Below are 15,837 nucleotides of genomic sequence, written 5' to 3'. Positions count from 1 at the left end.
CACCATTGTAATGTCTTTCACGGACCCAACAGCTGATTGGTTGCAAGTGACGTATTGACTAATTTTACGTCACCTGCAACCAATCAGCTATTCCATTCGTGGAAGACATTGTAATAGTGCATTTCATGAATAGAGCTGAGCTGACTAGATCTGACTAGTGAAAGTCGAATTACTGTTGATTCAGAAATTTAGCAATTTGCAAAGTTCTTTCGTCTCATCCAAGTACAAACAGAGGCTTTTTTGCATCAAAATTGCGCAAAATTTAAAGAAACTGTCTAATTTGTTTATCGAAAGTCCGTTTACCGGCAGAAACAATAAACGGTGCTTTGACCGCTGATTAAGACAGTTATCCTAAATAAAATATTCATGAAAAAGTTACTGGTTACTGTGACCTTAGAAGATGTCAAATCTTTCAACAGCTTACAGTTTTTTCGGTGAATTCATCCGGTGTTTTCTCTAAAAATTCTTACCGTTGCTTTCACATCGAACGAGAACTCGTAGAAATATCTTGTGTTGTTTGTGACGTCAATACTTGTAAATATGAGATCAGTATCTAAGGAAGAAGTAATTTAATGCATCTTTTAACGCTACCGTCAAAATGGAACGAGATAACCAGATAAAAAGTAAAACTTAGCTCAAAGATTCCTTCCATGGTACTTAGTAGTAAGACCACCAAATATTTTTAAGAAAAAACATATTCTGAAGAAGATATGACGATTTTAATCTCAGGCTTTCAAATTTCATTTTTTATTTGGTTAACCCTTTGACCGAGTTAATCTTTGGAAGGGTAATACAGCTATTACACTTATTAAGCCTGGTAATAGAATGCTCCTTATAAGAGGATTAAATTTTAATTTACCAGGGCTGAATCACGTCAAATAAACTCAAGGATGCATAAATACAGACATTGGCGTTTTTCATGATATGCACCATTGCAATGTCTTCTTACATTACATCACGGATCCAACAGCTGATTGGTTGAAAATGACGTATTGACTGATTATACGTCATTTACAACCAATCAGCTGTTAGGTCTATGGTGTGGCGAAGACATTGCGGTAATGCATGTAATGTAAAATGATGTTGACTAAACTCGAAATCATGAGGGTAGGGTTGATAGGTGCATTGTTGACATTTTTATTTCATTTTATGCTAGTTGTTTTTATTCTACTAACTTTTTAATGATTTTTCGTAGAATTCATTTATTAATTTTTCGAAAGATAGAAACAATGTTTAAAATTAACAATATAATTTTGCCTCTGCCTTTGAGATAACGGGTGGTTCAAAAAACTCTATTTTTACCTTTTTATGATAAAAATTCATAACTATTATGAAAATTTTCCTATTGAAAAATTTTATTATATTTTTTAGGGTACTCTAAAATTAAAATTCAATCATGCAAAATTTGATAACTCTACAACACCCCCTTCTCACAGACACACTGCGACCCCTTCCCAAAAATTGGCCAAAATATCGTCGCCGTTGGAAAATTATGCTCTAATTTTGTCCCCAGTGAAAATAATCAAATAAGGCAATCCTCACTGCAGAATATCATGCTATTTTTCTAATCCCCACTGGATTCTTGAATTTGAAAACAAAAGAATTGAAATACCCAGTCGTAAAAACATGGGAATATCGATCCCCATCGAGTTTTAGTCCATTATTTTTATCCCCACTGGCTGAAAAATCCTACCGGGTCTGTGAGAAGGGTGTGTACGTCAAAATTTGAACCACTCGGTACAATTTTCTGGAAGCTGTTTAGATTGATGAATGGTTTTATCTGTCATACTTTGCAGAATTAATTTAACATCAATCGAGAAAATCTCACATCTTACCTCCTTCGACTTGTTCCAATAGTTTTTGAACACACCCTTGCTCTGATGATAATCTGTAAAGAAATATAATTTATTTCACAAACCTATGTTGTTGTACCCTTATATAAAACTTCTGGTCCCGGTTCCGGGGGGGGGGGGCACTCGTATGATCTGGCCTACGTCATGTGCCGCGCTTTAGGGTGGGTTTTTCAGCATCCCAAAATGCACTGTAAGGGTGTGTTTCTGTGAGATGGCACTGCAAGGGTCGAATTTTAAAACAAATTCAAAATAATTGATAAAAAGAAAGGTTTTTACTTTATATTTTATATTTATATATCTTATATTTTTCTCAGTTTTTCTTTAATTAAAACAGGAAATTTCCCAAGCTTCTTTTTTCACGCAGATTTACAGCTGAAAAATAAAGTGCACTATAAGGGTTGGGTAAATCATGAGTAAATGCACTGAAAGGGCACCTTTTCAGCTATATTGAACTGCGCTGTAAGGGTACGTTTTTGAAAAACAGATTTTGCGCGGCACATACCGTCGTTTCGAGATTGTGTGATGATTTTTAAGCGCGTTAAACTACAGTTAGAAGGTAGAGTTTTAACATGAAACTTAAGACTTAGGACCTTCGGACCTTAGTATCTCAGGATTTAAAAGCTCAAATTTGCTCAAATAAGGCTTTATATTTCAACCATGATTGTAGAACCTTCCCCAAAATTTTATGTTCTTCCCATACAAAAGCTTACCTTATCGGTCAAAACTTAGTCGGCCTTTTAATTATTAGTCGGCCCTAATTTTAGTCACCTCGCCAAAATTTAGTCACTAAGGCCCGACTAATAATTAAGACCGACTAAAAATTTGGGCTATTTCTAAATTTACAAGCAGATGGATAGGATAGGAGAAAGCTTAAAATACTGGAAAATAGGAAAGCTTAATTATAAACTTTTAATTTGGCCCAAATTTTTAGTAGGCCTTAATTTTAGTCGACCCTGATTTTAGTCACCAAGCCAAAATATACTCACTTAGGGCCGAGTAAGTTTTGGCTGATAAGGTATCTTTAGTTTGGTTGATGTTCTCTTACCCTGATTGAGCTATTGCAACAAAGCACATTGAACTTTCACCATAAGACACTTGTGTATTCGGAAACCAGATGTATTCCGCAATGTAATACAAATAGCCGGACGGGGCCGTAGGGAGATTTCCGTAATTCGGACTTGATGTAATGTTACCGTTGATCGAGATCAGTTGCTTGAATACACCTTCGAAACTGACACTAAAAAAAAAGGAGTGTGATTATTTACGTGGGTCCCGTGCCCTCGTGGGTCCCGTGGGTCCCGTGCCCTCGTGGGTTCGTGCCCCCGTGGGTCCAAAAAAAAACCCGTGGGTCCAAAAAAAAAACCCGTGGGTCCGAAAAAAAAACCCGTGGGTCCAAAAAAAAAACCTCGTCTTTTCAACAGTGAGAAATCGCCCTGCAACAAACTTTCTCATTTGTCAATTGCTAGAATCCGGAAACTTTCTCTTTCTGGCGGTATTGAAAGAGTTGGTATTCGACTGTTTTGTCCTACCTTGAACTCGAGAAAAAGACTTTCGAAAACTCAGTCTCCCGCAGACAATATCTAAAACCGACCCGCAGTTTAAAACACACAAGCAAACAATAGAATGTTTCGAGACATTTATTTTTCCGGAACCAAACCAACCAATGAAATCCACGAAGTTGGATCTTTTTTTCGGGTTTTTTTTTAGGACCCACGGGTTTTTTTTTAGACCCACGGGTTTTTTTTTTTGGACCCACGGGTTTTCTTTTCGGACCCACGGGTTTTTTTTTTGGACCCACGGGTTTTTTTTTCGAACCCACGGGTTTTTTTTTTGGACCCACGGGTTTTTTTTTTGGACCCACGGGGGCACGAACCCACGAGGGCACGGGACCCACGTAAATAATCACACTCAAAAAAAAGAAAGAATCATAAAAACCAAACACTTTGTTTGATATGAAAAAACTCGAACTACTAAAGGAAGACTTGAAAATACATTTTAAGGAGCAAGGCACTTGTTCTCGATATCAGAAATAGGTAATGGCTGATTTGAAAATTAAATTCCCTCTAAAGTTTTTAAAAACGCTGATTCACGAAATTGTATGTTGAAAATTTGGAAATTTTTGGGAACCAGTTCAGCCCTATGTAGAGCTCAGACTAGGCTTAGCAAAGGGTCCGGCACACGAGGCTCGGAATTCTAAAAACTGCATGACTTGTGACCAAAGGAAGTAGATCTAGCGCTCTCGACGCGGGTACCACTTTTCAAAAAAACTCCGATCAAAGTATTTTGGTTGATCGGGATTGAGAAACCGCCTCCAAGGTTTATATAAAGCTCAGTAAAGTAAGTAAGTCTGTGGACCGCAGTCGGAGGCGACCCAAAGGCTCCTCTTTCGATAGCTATCTATCCAAAGCTAGGGCGGAAGGGCGCAATATCTTTCTCCCTGGATTACTCCACTTACCTTTGATCCTTCTCTTAATTACTGAGCATCAATCAGAGAGGCTTTAGCAAGTACCATTTTGGGAATCTTTGACATGACCCGGCTGGGGATTTAACCCACAACCTTGCGAACCGTAGCCTGATGCTCTACCACTGCACTACGGTCGCTAAAAGTTAAGTGGTATAAGGTTACGTAAACTTACATTGGGTCACTCTCAAGAGCCAAAGCTACAATCGTCTGATTCAGCAAAGCAGTAGGTTTGGAAAAAAATGCGTCAAATAAAGATACTAAGTCTGGTTTTTCACAATTTATCTCGTTTTCCTCTTGTACGAAAGCCGTTGGAATGATCGGTTTATAGCATGCGTTTCCGGTGACCGGTGGTGTTGAAATGGTGTATAAGAATTGAACTGATGCATAACTCAAAGTTGAATTTAAATCATTTAGATCTGTGTAGTCTTCAAGGAGAAGAGCTATGGAATATGTTCCGTTTTGTAAACCAAATGTGTTGATCAGGAGTTGACAATCCTGAAATAATGTAAAATGGGCTCTTCCAGAAAATGTCCGTACATGGGGGGGGTGGAGGATATAGTGTCCGAAAAATCTAATTTGCCTTGTCCGGAAGGTAAATTTGCTTTGTATGGGGGTAATTTTTCTCGGTTTGAGGTGGTCAACTGATGCTTGTCCGGGGGTCAGACCCAATGAAGTATAAGCCCGAAGGGCTAGAAATCAATCTCCTTGGTAGGATTTGAAGCCAACAAATCCTACCAAAGTTGCGCGGCCTTGAGCGACCCGCCTGGTTTTTACACAAATGACAGATTGAAACTAAAATTTACCGCTTAATTTCGAAAAAAATATCAATCGTAAACAAAGGAATTGGTAGATTCAATCTGTCGTCAAAAATACGGCGCATTTTTTAAGGCTTCACTTTTTTTTGCCTGAGAAAGGTTAGAGATTGAACTCTAGCCCTTCGGGCTTTAAACTCAATGGTCAGACCTGCTGCCCGGGGGTCAAAATTCACAATGTCTGGGGGTAAATTCAATCTTTTCCTGGAAAAGCCCAATAGAAAAGATGAAATCGGATAATGATTAGACCGGTTTTCCTCAAATAAACACCTTTTTAAATTTTGAAATATCCATTTCCAAAAAGTTGTGGTTTGGTAAAAAATATAAATTTGATAGCGTTGAAAACAACTTGAAACTACACTCTCTACCAACAGAAGGGGGTATATCATTCTATTTGATGACCGAACGGTCAAGGTGCCAGTGTCAGTGTTTTCGGTTCGAATCCCTGCTCTTAAAAAGTGTTCTCTTCAGTTGACAGATAGTCGATCCGGCTAGCCGTGGACCTTATGAAAGCAATTGACAGACTGTCAATAAGTCTTAGTTTCACGTGAAATAACAACTCTTTTTCTTGAATACCGAGTTTATGTATCGGAGGATATCGAGGGCGATGGTAAGTGAAATGATACAAAACAAAACCGATAGTCGATGTACGGCTCTATGTCGCCTTTGCTCACCTAAACAGACGACGGTATTTTGGTGTTTTTACCGTCGTCGAGCAAAGTTTTTGTCAACTTTGCTTTATAGCGCCCCCTTCGATTTATCTCGAATACATAAACTCGCTAATGATAGGAAACCTTTGACAAAATCCTTACCTTAGTCACGTGGATATTGGACATGTTTGGAGCGAATGATTTTCCTTCCTCTTCTGTTTCAGCTAAACGGCACTTCACAAAATCCATATCTTGGTCCATTGCTGAAGAACGAGGGTAAAATATATGGAGAAAATTAACACCTCCTATCATAAACCTTAGCCATAAATTTGTCCTTTCAAAAATACACAAAAAGGTTAAATACGTCCCTTAGAGAGACAATTTTAAATTTTTGTTGTTTTCGCTCTTACAGAGACTTGAGCAGGTCATAAATCCGACCCTAACCGTCCGGATATACCCAGCACAGTACCTATTTTTTCCTAAGTACAGCTATTATGTTAGAGGATGATCAGAAGCCTACCTGCTCTTCAGTCAGTATTTCATTTTAGGCCGTGCAAACACGGAATCTGTTTGTTTTAGAAAAACAGTCACTCGAAAATCGAATAATAATTTTTAGTTACCATTCCAAGGCTCAAGAATTACAGCGTTAACACCCCTTTGCTCAGATTTTAAAATTGAAATCTTCTATAAAAAACTAAAATTGTAAAAGCTTACTTGGTACATTGATCGTGTAATTACATCCAGCAACAAAATGGTGGTACGGTGCCACAACATATAAACTCTCCGGCGAACTGTTGTATTCTGACGTGTCTTCTCTAACCTTCTGATGCATCCTGGTGAACAAGTAGACAGGTCCATCTGGTGGGTTCACGAACGGGTACGGCTCGATAGCGCCAGTGTCGTTTAAGAATATACTGTAAGTAGAAAAAGTCATTTTCATGTAAGAGAGGCATCTAGAGATTCAGAGTGTGGCGTAGCAAAAATTAGTGATTTGGATGTGTTCTAAGGCTTGTAATAGAGGTTAGAAGGCCTGACAAGGGAATTCGAGTTGCCGTGTTTGGCTTGGTAGGCTAAACCTGGTGAAGGTATTGCAAAAATTAGTGATTTGGATGTGTTCTAAGGCTTGTAATAGGGGTTAGATGGACTGACAAGCGAACTTGAGTTTCTGCATTTGGCTTGGTAGGTTATACTCAGTGATGACTCACTTCTATAAAAAGACGGTTAGGAGAGAAGAGAATGAACGTGATGAAGATGTTCCGGTTAAAGAACTAAGTAGTAATTAACAACAATGAAAAATTTATTTCCTTACTTACCCATAATTCCTAAAGGCCGGTCTTAACTTACACGCGCTTCGATTGCACTTTTTTGAGCAAAGGTTTCACGCTATTAGTCAAAAGAAAAATGAAGCAACTCCATTGGCGCGATCTGACGTGACGGTTGAAAACAGTTGAAATGTGTTCAACTTTTCTTTTGAGCGCGTGCTACATTTTTATGACGTAATCTTTTTTCCAAGCAAAAAGGATGACCGGCGAGACCGGCTTGTTTTTTACTTCATACATTACGGCCCGAAAACCATATCATCAAATTGTATTCGGGAAAGCCCTCCTATTGAATTTCCACCGATCATATTATGGTTTTCTAGTATAATAGTCTAAGTAGCCTTGTGTGTCATGTCGTGAACAAAATAAAAATTTTATTTTCTTTCTTACCCGTAATATTTATAGCTATCTGTTCCATCAGTAACGAGATTAGCAGCCTGTGTGACCCTCATAGCAGATGCGATCCAAGGGTAATGCTCATCTACTGATTGTCCTCCAACAGAAACATTACGATGAGTGAAGTCGTACGTCCCGTCGAATGACGTCGAATCGTTGGAGTAATACCGGATTAAAAATCTGGAAGAAAGGGAGATTTTTTCAATTTATACCACCATGGAATTATTATAGACACCACAGAACTACTTGGACCATTTTTTATTTCACTGCTTTTGTGTGATATTAGACTATGCTACAGTCTAAGACAAATTACTATCTAAGAAATGAGCCCAAAGCCGAAAAAAATTCACAAACAGATTTTTTTGCCGAAAAGAGTTTGCAGTCGGTAGAGTTTGCCAGTCTTCGAAACTTTCCCGCTGATTTTTTTCCCTTATACCGCCATAACGCCATACCACCATACTTTCCCGTCTTTACTATTACTGTAACGGACGATAAACGTGATACCAGAATTATCTTAAGTGAACTCAGATGTACAATACACTTGTCAACCCTTAGCAGCGCGGTCAGGGACTGGTAACGAAATTACAAGGCAAATTCTTTTCAATGACGGTATCGAAAACAATAGTGTGAATTTTTTGCGGAAATTTGCTTAGTTTGTTTTTTAGAGGCATTCTAAAAATGTCGTGTGCTGAGAAGAAACCTTCGATGTAAAATAAATTCATTACCAGTCGTCAATATTAGTTATAGAACACAATGATGCATTCAACAGCATAAATAATGAGTAGAAAATGCCGATGAGATGAAGTTAGTTATGAAGATACTTTAATAATTGGTCATCTGAAGTAATAAAAATGTGGCGTTCTTTAGAAAAAGTAACAAAATTGTTTTATTACTGGTATTCATTACGACCAACCAAATCAAATAAGAGCTTGTAAAAACTCCATCTTGTTTCCCAGAAAATGGTTAATAAAATCGAGTTACTTACTCGGGTTGAGCGAACACACCATCAGTGTGCCCTGGAATCGGCAAGTGCCCAGGTTGTATTGTGTAATGGATAATCTCCTGTCGAGAAAAAAATGAAAAGTTTGTTCTTACATGTTTTTTTTATAAGCAAGTGTCCGTCCCTATACCAGGCTTGCATTATGATTAGCATTCTATTGTTCTCAAACAATAGAGCCATTGCTTACTTAGGTACCAAAAACTGAGCCTGTATATGCTTAGAAAAAACATGTATTTCTGAAATCTTTAACAAATTTTATTATTCTTTAGCAATCGGGGAATGCTGAAATTTAGCCATACAATTGAATTTCGCTAATTCGAACTCGAATGGGGACCTCTAATTTTTTCGAATTACTGAAAGATTCGAATTATGAAATTATAGAAAGTATTTTACGAAGTTTTCTCTATGACAGTAATGCTGGTAATTAGTTCAAATTATAGAAAGATTCGAATGATAGAAGTCCGAATTAGCGAAAGTCAACTAAAGTTTGAATCTCTGGTTATCCCTAAACAACATCAAAACGTAAATACAACATCAATGAAATGTCTGTATAATATTGTCTTCGCGATTAGAATATGTAGATCATATTTAGTGATCAAGACAGTATTCGAAGTTCGTAAGAGCCTTTAAAAGCGAGAATAATCTGCATCTGCAAGATAGCCCAGAGTCCACTTAAGGTTTTTGATAGACTGAATGGTGACTTTTCTGGACTAAAACTTCAGCCAGATTAGTGTAGTCTGAAGGCTGAGACACAATATATAATGAAAATTCACTTACGTAATTCAGATTTCCTCTCCACAAGAATTTTACTGCACCACCGCGGTAAATGGGTGTGAAAACTGCAGACGTCAGCGTTATTGAAAACGCCAAGAGACACGCCCAGGTCAAGGATTTCGTTAGTATTGTCATTATTTCTAATATAGAGAGTTTTAACCTAAAAAGACTTCGTTAGATACATTCAGATAGATTCAGACTGTATTTCACGTTTATCGCTTCGTAGCCACAGATATCTGTAAAGCCCGAAGGGCTAGATAGGCAACTTTAAGCTTTCTCCAGCAAAAAAAAGTGAAGCAAAAATTTGACTTTTTAAATTTCGTGCCGATGGATAGGATCTAGTATTTTAATTGTTTTCGGAGCGCGAGATAAAAAAAAATAGGCGGCAAACGCTATTTCACATCTCTCAAACCGGTGAAATTGCATATTTTAGTCACGTGACTTTGGTAGGAAATCCTTCCAAAACTAGGCTTCACTTTTCGATAAAAGCCGCAAATCTAGCCCTTCGGGCTTTATAGATCTGTGTTCATAGCACTTCGTACGCTCTGTCCGCATTGTCTGTTTGATAAAAAAATTCCATTACAGAGACCTCTGCGATGAAGTATGATTTATGAATAGCAACACTTCTCTTATCATCTCTCCTCTCTCACCGACACTCTATCGCAGCGGTCGGTTTGAAAAATCTCAAATGAAAAAAGACAATGACAACAGACGCTCTACGGCAATTAATTTTGAAAGCCGTAGATACTGGGTTTGTGTACAGACAAGGTCTCTTCTGGCTAAAAATTATACCACAGTTCGGTGTGTTATCTAATCTTTAGTGAAGTTAAGTAAATTGGTAAAGTCACGACGACGAACGAAAATTTAACAGTCTAGTGAGTTTCAACCAATCAAATTTCGTGTTTTCACTAGCCTATTACATTTTTCGTCCGTCGTCGTGATTATCCTGGTATGCTTAACCTCAGTTTCATCTAGTGTTTTCCAGAAAAAAAATCTAAATATGGGGGGGTAGAAGATATAACATTTTTTAGAAATTTACCATTTACCATTTATTTGACATTGTGAATTTTGACCCCCGGACAGCAGGTCTGACCCCCCGGACAAGCATCATTTGAACCCCTGGACATTCAAAATAAACCTCAAACCGAGCAAAATGACCCCCAAACAAAGCAAGTTTTGTAGATTTTTCACTACCCCCTAGACACTATATCCTCCACCCCCCATGTACGGACATTTTCTGAAAGAGCCCAATATATCGACAGATATTTATTCTCGCTATCAATGTAGCCATCCAACAAGTTTATTGCAAGCAAAGAAATCTCAGTTTAAAGAGAGCTATGGAGCTCTTACTTAGGGACAAGCTGGAGTTTTTACAACCTCTTATTTGATTTGGTTGCTCGTTAAGATGTAATAAAAGAATCTTATTACTTTTTCTAAAGCACGCGTCATCTCTATCACTTTAAATGACCAATTAGTGAAGTATCTTGTAAAAACTCCAAGGTATCTCCTTACTTAGCCTGTACTCATATCACAGCATTTCATAAAAGGAATCAGTCCAGTCATTCAGTCGTTTAAATAATGATCTAGCAATTGATATAACAATAAAAAGAGAGAGCATATTAACCAAGAAAGTCTAAGTGATCAAAGACCAACCGAAAAAAAGACAACCCTTACTTAAACCAGTCTTTAACAGCTAGAAAACAGTTATTGTAGCATTCCTACCATGAAATATCGAACGGTTAGACATATATCTAATGCTAAAGTTAATTAGATCAAGTAGAGATTGATACCAATAAAATTCTGTATTGGGAAGATGTGAACCGGGCAAGTCAAGGCGCGAGTTACCTTGGCAACAAGCATAACAACAGTGCGTCCTAGAATCAAATCGATCATTTCTTTTGGTGGGCGTACGAAATTCTTTACGTCAATAAGTTTTCCAATGTCTAGACTCGAAGTATGATACCCTTTCTAACTCGGTCTTCCACCACAAGTCAAAAAATAACGTCCTTAGCCTACGCTACTGCCATAACGGTATATAAAAACGTAAGTCTTTTACCTTTCAACATCTTTAAAGGGTACGAGCTCACATCTCAAATAATGAAATGTTTAGTACTAACTGAGTAGGAAAGGCAAGATAAGGTAAGGTTCTGCACGCGAAGACAAAATACTAAAGTAGAATCAAAGTCGGTATACCGGGTGCGCCACAAAAAAGTTTCTCTCTTTAAATTAATTTTCCCGAAATCTAAAATTTTTAAAAGAACCATTCCTATTCCATTGGAAAGAAGAAAGATGAACTTAAATTTTGATGGGTCATTTATTAAATTCGGTTCATTAGATGCTAATAGGTCGATTTTTAACGTTTCGGGCACTTTCTGAAAGTAACTTTTTTATTCGATTGAGCATAACTTTTGATCAAAGGAATCGAATTTATTAAATGACCCATCAAAATTTAAGTTTATCTTTCTTCTTTCTGATGGAATAGGAATGGTTGCTTCTTAATTCTTAAATTTCGAAAAAATCAGTTTTAAAGAGAGAAACTTTTTTGTGGTGCACCCGGTATAAAACCCTGGTTTGGAAGCTTATTGTTTTAACTTTTTGTTAAATTTTTCCTTTGTTAATATCAAAAGATAAAAATCGTTACTATTCCTCTTGGGAGTGGTTTAAGATTTAATCACATAATCAAAAAACGAGCAAAACAAACTAATTTCTCAAACGCAAGTTCAAGTAAGAAACAATGGAAAGAAACAAAAGGCATAGTATAAGAAAACCGCGGCTGGAATAATAAGATCTGGATTTCTGTTGTATTTGATTACTTTTGTATACCAGGAAATCTATTATGTAGCATCTTTAATGGTAAATTTTATTGGTCTTTCGTTAATTATTACTTCTTACTGCTTTTTAGATATAAATGATATGCTCTTGATGAAACATTTGCATTATAAAATCCAGAGGCGTATTCAGGGTAGGTCAAGTGACATAGTTCCGAGAAATTGAAAAATATGAAAGATTGTGAAACAAAATTCGCCAAAATTAGTTCCCGCTAAAATTAAATATTTTGCTCACTCGCCAAAATTAAATGTTTTGGTATTTTCCCTTAATAACTTTGAGTTCACAAAAAAAGCTTTAAATAAGGTAAATTTACGCTGTCATTCGTCAAAATTAGTTCCCGCCAAAATTAAAAAAATTCATCAATCGCCGAAATAAGTTCTCACCAAAATTAAAAATTTTCAGGATTTTTGCCGCTCGTCAAAATTAGTTCCCCCCAAAACAAGTTCCCTTAAGGTATGTCCAGAATTAGTTCATAGTGTACTATCGGGCCCAGATTCAAAGATATCTAACATCAAAACCAGTTGTGAAGACGTTCTTATATAGAGCTCCGAAAGAGAGATAGAACATCAATTAACTGAAAAGACAAAGGTGTAAACATTCCAGCTGCGGATTTCTTATACTATGGAGGAAGCCTAAACCAAAAGCCTCAGGAAAATGAAAGAAATCAAATGAGAAAGTAGAGGCCAGCCAAACGTTTTAAGGGCTACTTAGACTACACAATATATTGACGAACAATATTCGACAATATGGTTTGCGGACCGTAATGTACGAAGTAAACAACTGGTACTCTATTATAACAAGGAATTTTCTTTATGTAAACAATCCCCCTTTATTGTTGGAATATTGCAAATCGAGCTGACAATATATTGCGGACACCTTTTCAATATATTGCCGACATTTAGCAATATATCATCAATATATTGCCCGACAATATATTGTGTAGTGTATGTAGCCCTTTAGATGTTCACGCGAAAATTAACCTATTAAATATTAACCTCGCATGACCAAGAATATCCAAGTCCAAGTCCAAGAATATCAAGTTTAAACCCCTTTAAACTAGCAAGCTAGACGACTAATTCAGACATAGTAAAAATAAGGCAAAAAGTAATGGAGGGAACAAATCCCGTGACAATAATCGTATTATCATATAACGCCTATACTACTGTATTACACGCATTATAAATGACTTCGGTCTAAGTTTAAACAGCCCAGATAGGATAGCTACGAAGGCGATATTGTAAAGCAACACACGAACTGAGAAGTAGCTGTGAATTTATTCAGAATCTCAAGTTGTTTAACATACTCAGTCGAATGATAATGGAAAAATTTGTATATATTAGTCAGACTCACTTGTTCCGCGTTAGTAGGCTCGATTTGTAACGAATTTCATACGTCAATTTAAATAGCTTCCTTTTAGTACAGAAATCAGCCATTCTCGTTTGAAATATAGATTTTCGAGAGTTTTCAGATTTTATAATTAGTTTTGGCTTGATGAGTTTAAAAAAATACATCAAAATTAGACCCTGGATATTTAGCTTAGGTTTTATAAGACTTGGGTCCAAAAAAGCCTCGAATAGTCAGCTATTTATTCTATAATCGACAACTCGTATCCAGAGCCTCTTGTACCACTTTCTAGTTTTACTGCTGGACAAACATTTCCAGGAGGTAATCGGAGAAAAATTTCCAGGGGTATAAAGGACCATTTTTTTCTTTTTTCAAGGGGGTAAAAGACTGATTTTGGTTCGTCCACCCTCACTTTTAAAGTATGGAAAGAATTTTTTCAAGGGTTTTTTTTCGAGTATTTTGCCGAAACATTTCTTGCTTGAAAAGGTTCTCCCACCCTCCTGTATGGAAATTTAATGGAACAGCCCATTGAAATTTAAAGTCTCTTTGGTACTCTGGGAGAAAATCCATAAAATGGAGGGGGGGGGGTCAATATTAAGTGATTATGGGGTGATTTTTCCCCTAGGAAATTGAAGATTTTGGCCCTTTTTCAGGAAAATTCCATAAAATGTGGGAGGGGGTCATTTAAAGTGCTATTGGGGTGTTTTTTTCCGAAAAATAGCAAGTGATCCCCCTATAATTAAGCACAAAAGAGTAGGACAAAGCCGCATGTGATTGGTTCAAAGGTAGATAGGACATTTTTACTAGGGGTCTCAAGAATTAAAACCTGGCAAAAGTTTTCATGGTCAAAAAAGTGTCCCACGAAAGAGGCTACGTATCTTACAAAGAGCTATTACCAACTTACCAACTATTACAGAGAGCTCCAAACCTCCAAAACGTTTCATAACTTTCCGACCCACTGAATAAATCAGCAAACTAACCAAAACTAACTCGCCTTTAAGGGAGAATCTTCGAACTATATAAGATTAATACCCTTTAAAAATGCAAAATAGAATATCCAATATCCAGAGCCACTTGGACTACTTTTTAGTTTTACTGTTGGAACCATATATCAGAACCATAATAGCAAACTAAAGGACTGCGTACGAGTTTGGATCTTTTCCTCAACTGGTTAAAGAGCGACAAAGAGCTCCAAACCTCCAAAACGTTTCATAATTTCCCGACCCACTGAATAAATCAGCAAACTAACCAAAACTAACTCGCCTTTAAGGGAGAATCTTCGAACTATATAAGATTACTACCCTTTAAAAATGCAAAATACAATATCCAATACAAGATCATGCTGGGAGCCACATTCCATCATCAAATCAAAATAAGTGAGGCACCCATAACTTAATTTGGACATCCAATCTACCCCCTACTGCTTGAAAAATCTAAAAAAACGCGAATCCGTTTAAAAGCACTCCATTAATACGCGATTTCAAATCACGCAAAATACTACATACTTTCAATATGCATTTTACGCAAATACAATATAACATATTTTGGTATGTCCATAGTCATTATAAAAACACTGGTCTGGAAGGCTTTTGTCTCTTTTTATTGTTAAAAGAAGGAGCTTACATACCAAAATCGATTTATTTTGCAAACCTTTTGATAATGTGATTAGAAAATAGACCAATCCCAAGAGGAGATTTTGGTAACATGATCAAAAAGTATGCAAATCGCAGCTTGTCTTTTGTTTTTAACAAAAGAAAATTGAACAAAAAAGCTAAAACAATACATTGTCAGACCAGGGTTTTTATAATGACTATGGTATGTCAGCCCTTTATCTCATTAGCAAAGCCTTAAAGGAGCAATTTTATATAAATCATCTAAAAATATCTGATTGTCGCCTCAATGGAATCTATATGGCACAGCTAGCCTGTGAAACTATGGCTTTTGAAGTGGGTAGACCGAATTTCATGCAGGCTTTTAATTTTCATGGTCGTAAGCTCTTAAATATGTCAAAATCAAGCCTCTCTTTTATTGAATAAATTTAATTGTCTTTGAAAACAACTTGTTAGCCATCTTAAAAAAACAACGCGCAATATTCACAGAAATCTTATATCAAACATTATATGAAGCTTCTTCGTTGTCTAACTGCAGCAAAATAATGATCCGCCATCTTTATTAAGTTGACCGATCAAGGCCATTCTCCTGCCTTGCTTTGCGCGAAGGAGGTTGTTTGTTACGAGTGAACAAATTGCCGGTACCGATCTGTGGTTTACTATTCATGATATGCACCATTTCATATTCTTCCACGGACCCAACAGCTGATTGGTTGAAAGTGACTTATTGACCGACGTATTTACATCACTTAAAACCAATCATGATATGCACCATTTCATATTCTT

General features: G+C 36.8%; 1 protein-coding gene across 1 annotated transcript in view; it reads right to left on the bottom strand.

Moving 5' to 3' along the window:
* Positions 1-9,457, bottom strand: part of LOC136813205 (uncharacterized) — a 33,506-nt gene extending 24,049 nt beyond the window's left edge. The window contains exons 1-9 of the mRNA XM_067069728.1: positions 9,272-9,457; positions 8,480-8,556; positions 7,489-7,674; positions 6,494-6,693; positions 5,942-6,042; positions 4,490-4,812; positions 2,899-3,090; positions 1,836-1,888; positions 471-553 (exon numbers count right to left, since the gene is read on the bottom strand). Coding sequence (XP_066925829.1) covers positions 471-553; positions 1,836-1,888; positions 2,899-3,090; positions 4,490-4,812; positions 5,942-6,042; positions 6,494-6,693; positions 7,489-7,674; positions 8,480-8,556; positions 9,272-9,403 — 1,347 coding nt within the window. The 5' untranslated portion in view covers positions 9,404-9,457. The remainder of the gene's footprint in view (positions 1-470; positions 554-1,835; positions 1,889-2,898; positions 3,091-4,489; positions 4,813-5,941; positions 6,043-6,493; positions 6,694-7,488; positions 7,675-8,479; positions 8,557-9,271) is intronic.
* Positions 9,458-15,837: the final 6,380 nt, after the last annotated feature.

The sequence above is a fragment of the Clytia hemisphaerica genome, unplaced genomic scaffold (genome assembly GCF_902728285.1).
Source record: "Clytia hemisphaerica strain Z4C2 unplaced genomic scaffold, Clytia hemisphaerica genome assembly, whole genome shotgun sequence".
Classification (NCBI taxonomy): Eukaryota; Metazoa; Cnidaria; class Hydrozoa; order Leptothecata; family Clytiidae; genus Clytia; species Clytia hemisphaerica.
The sequence above is the reverse complement of the archived record's forward strand: the minus strand, read 5'-3'. Positions and strand labels throughout refer to the sequence as shown.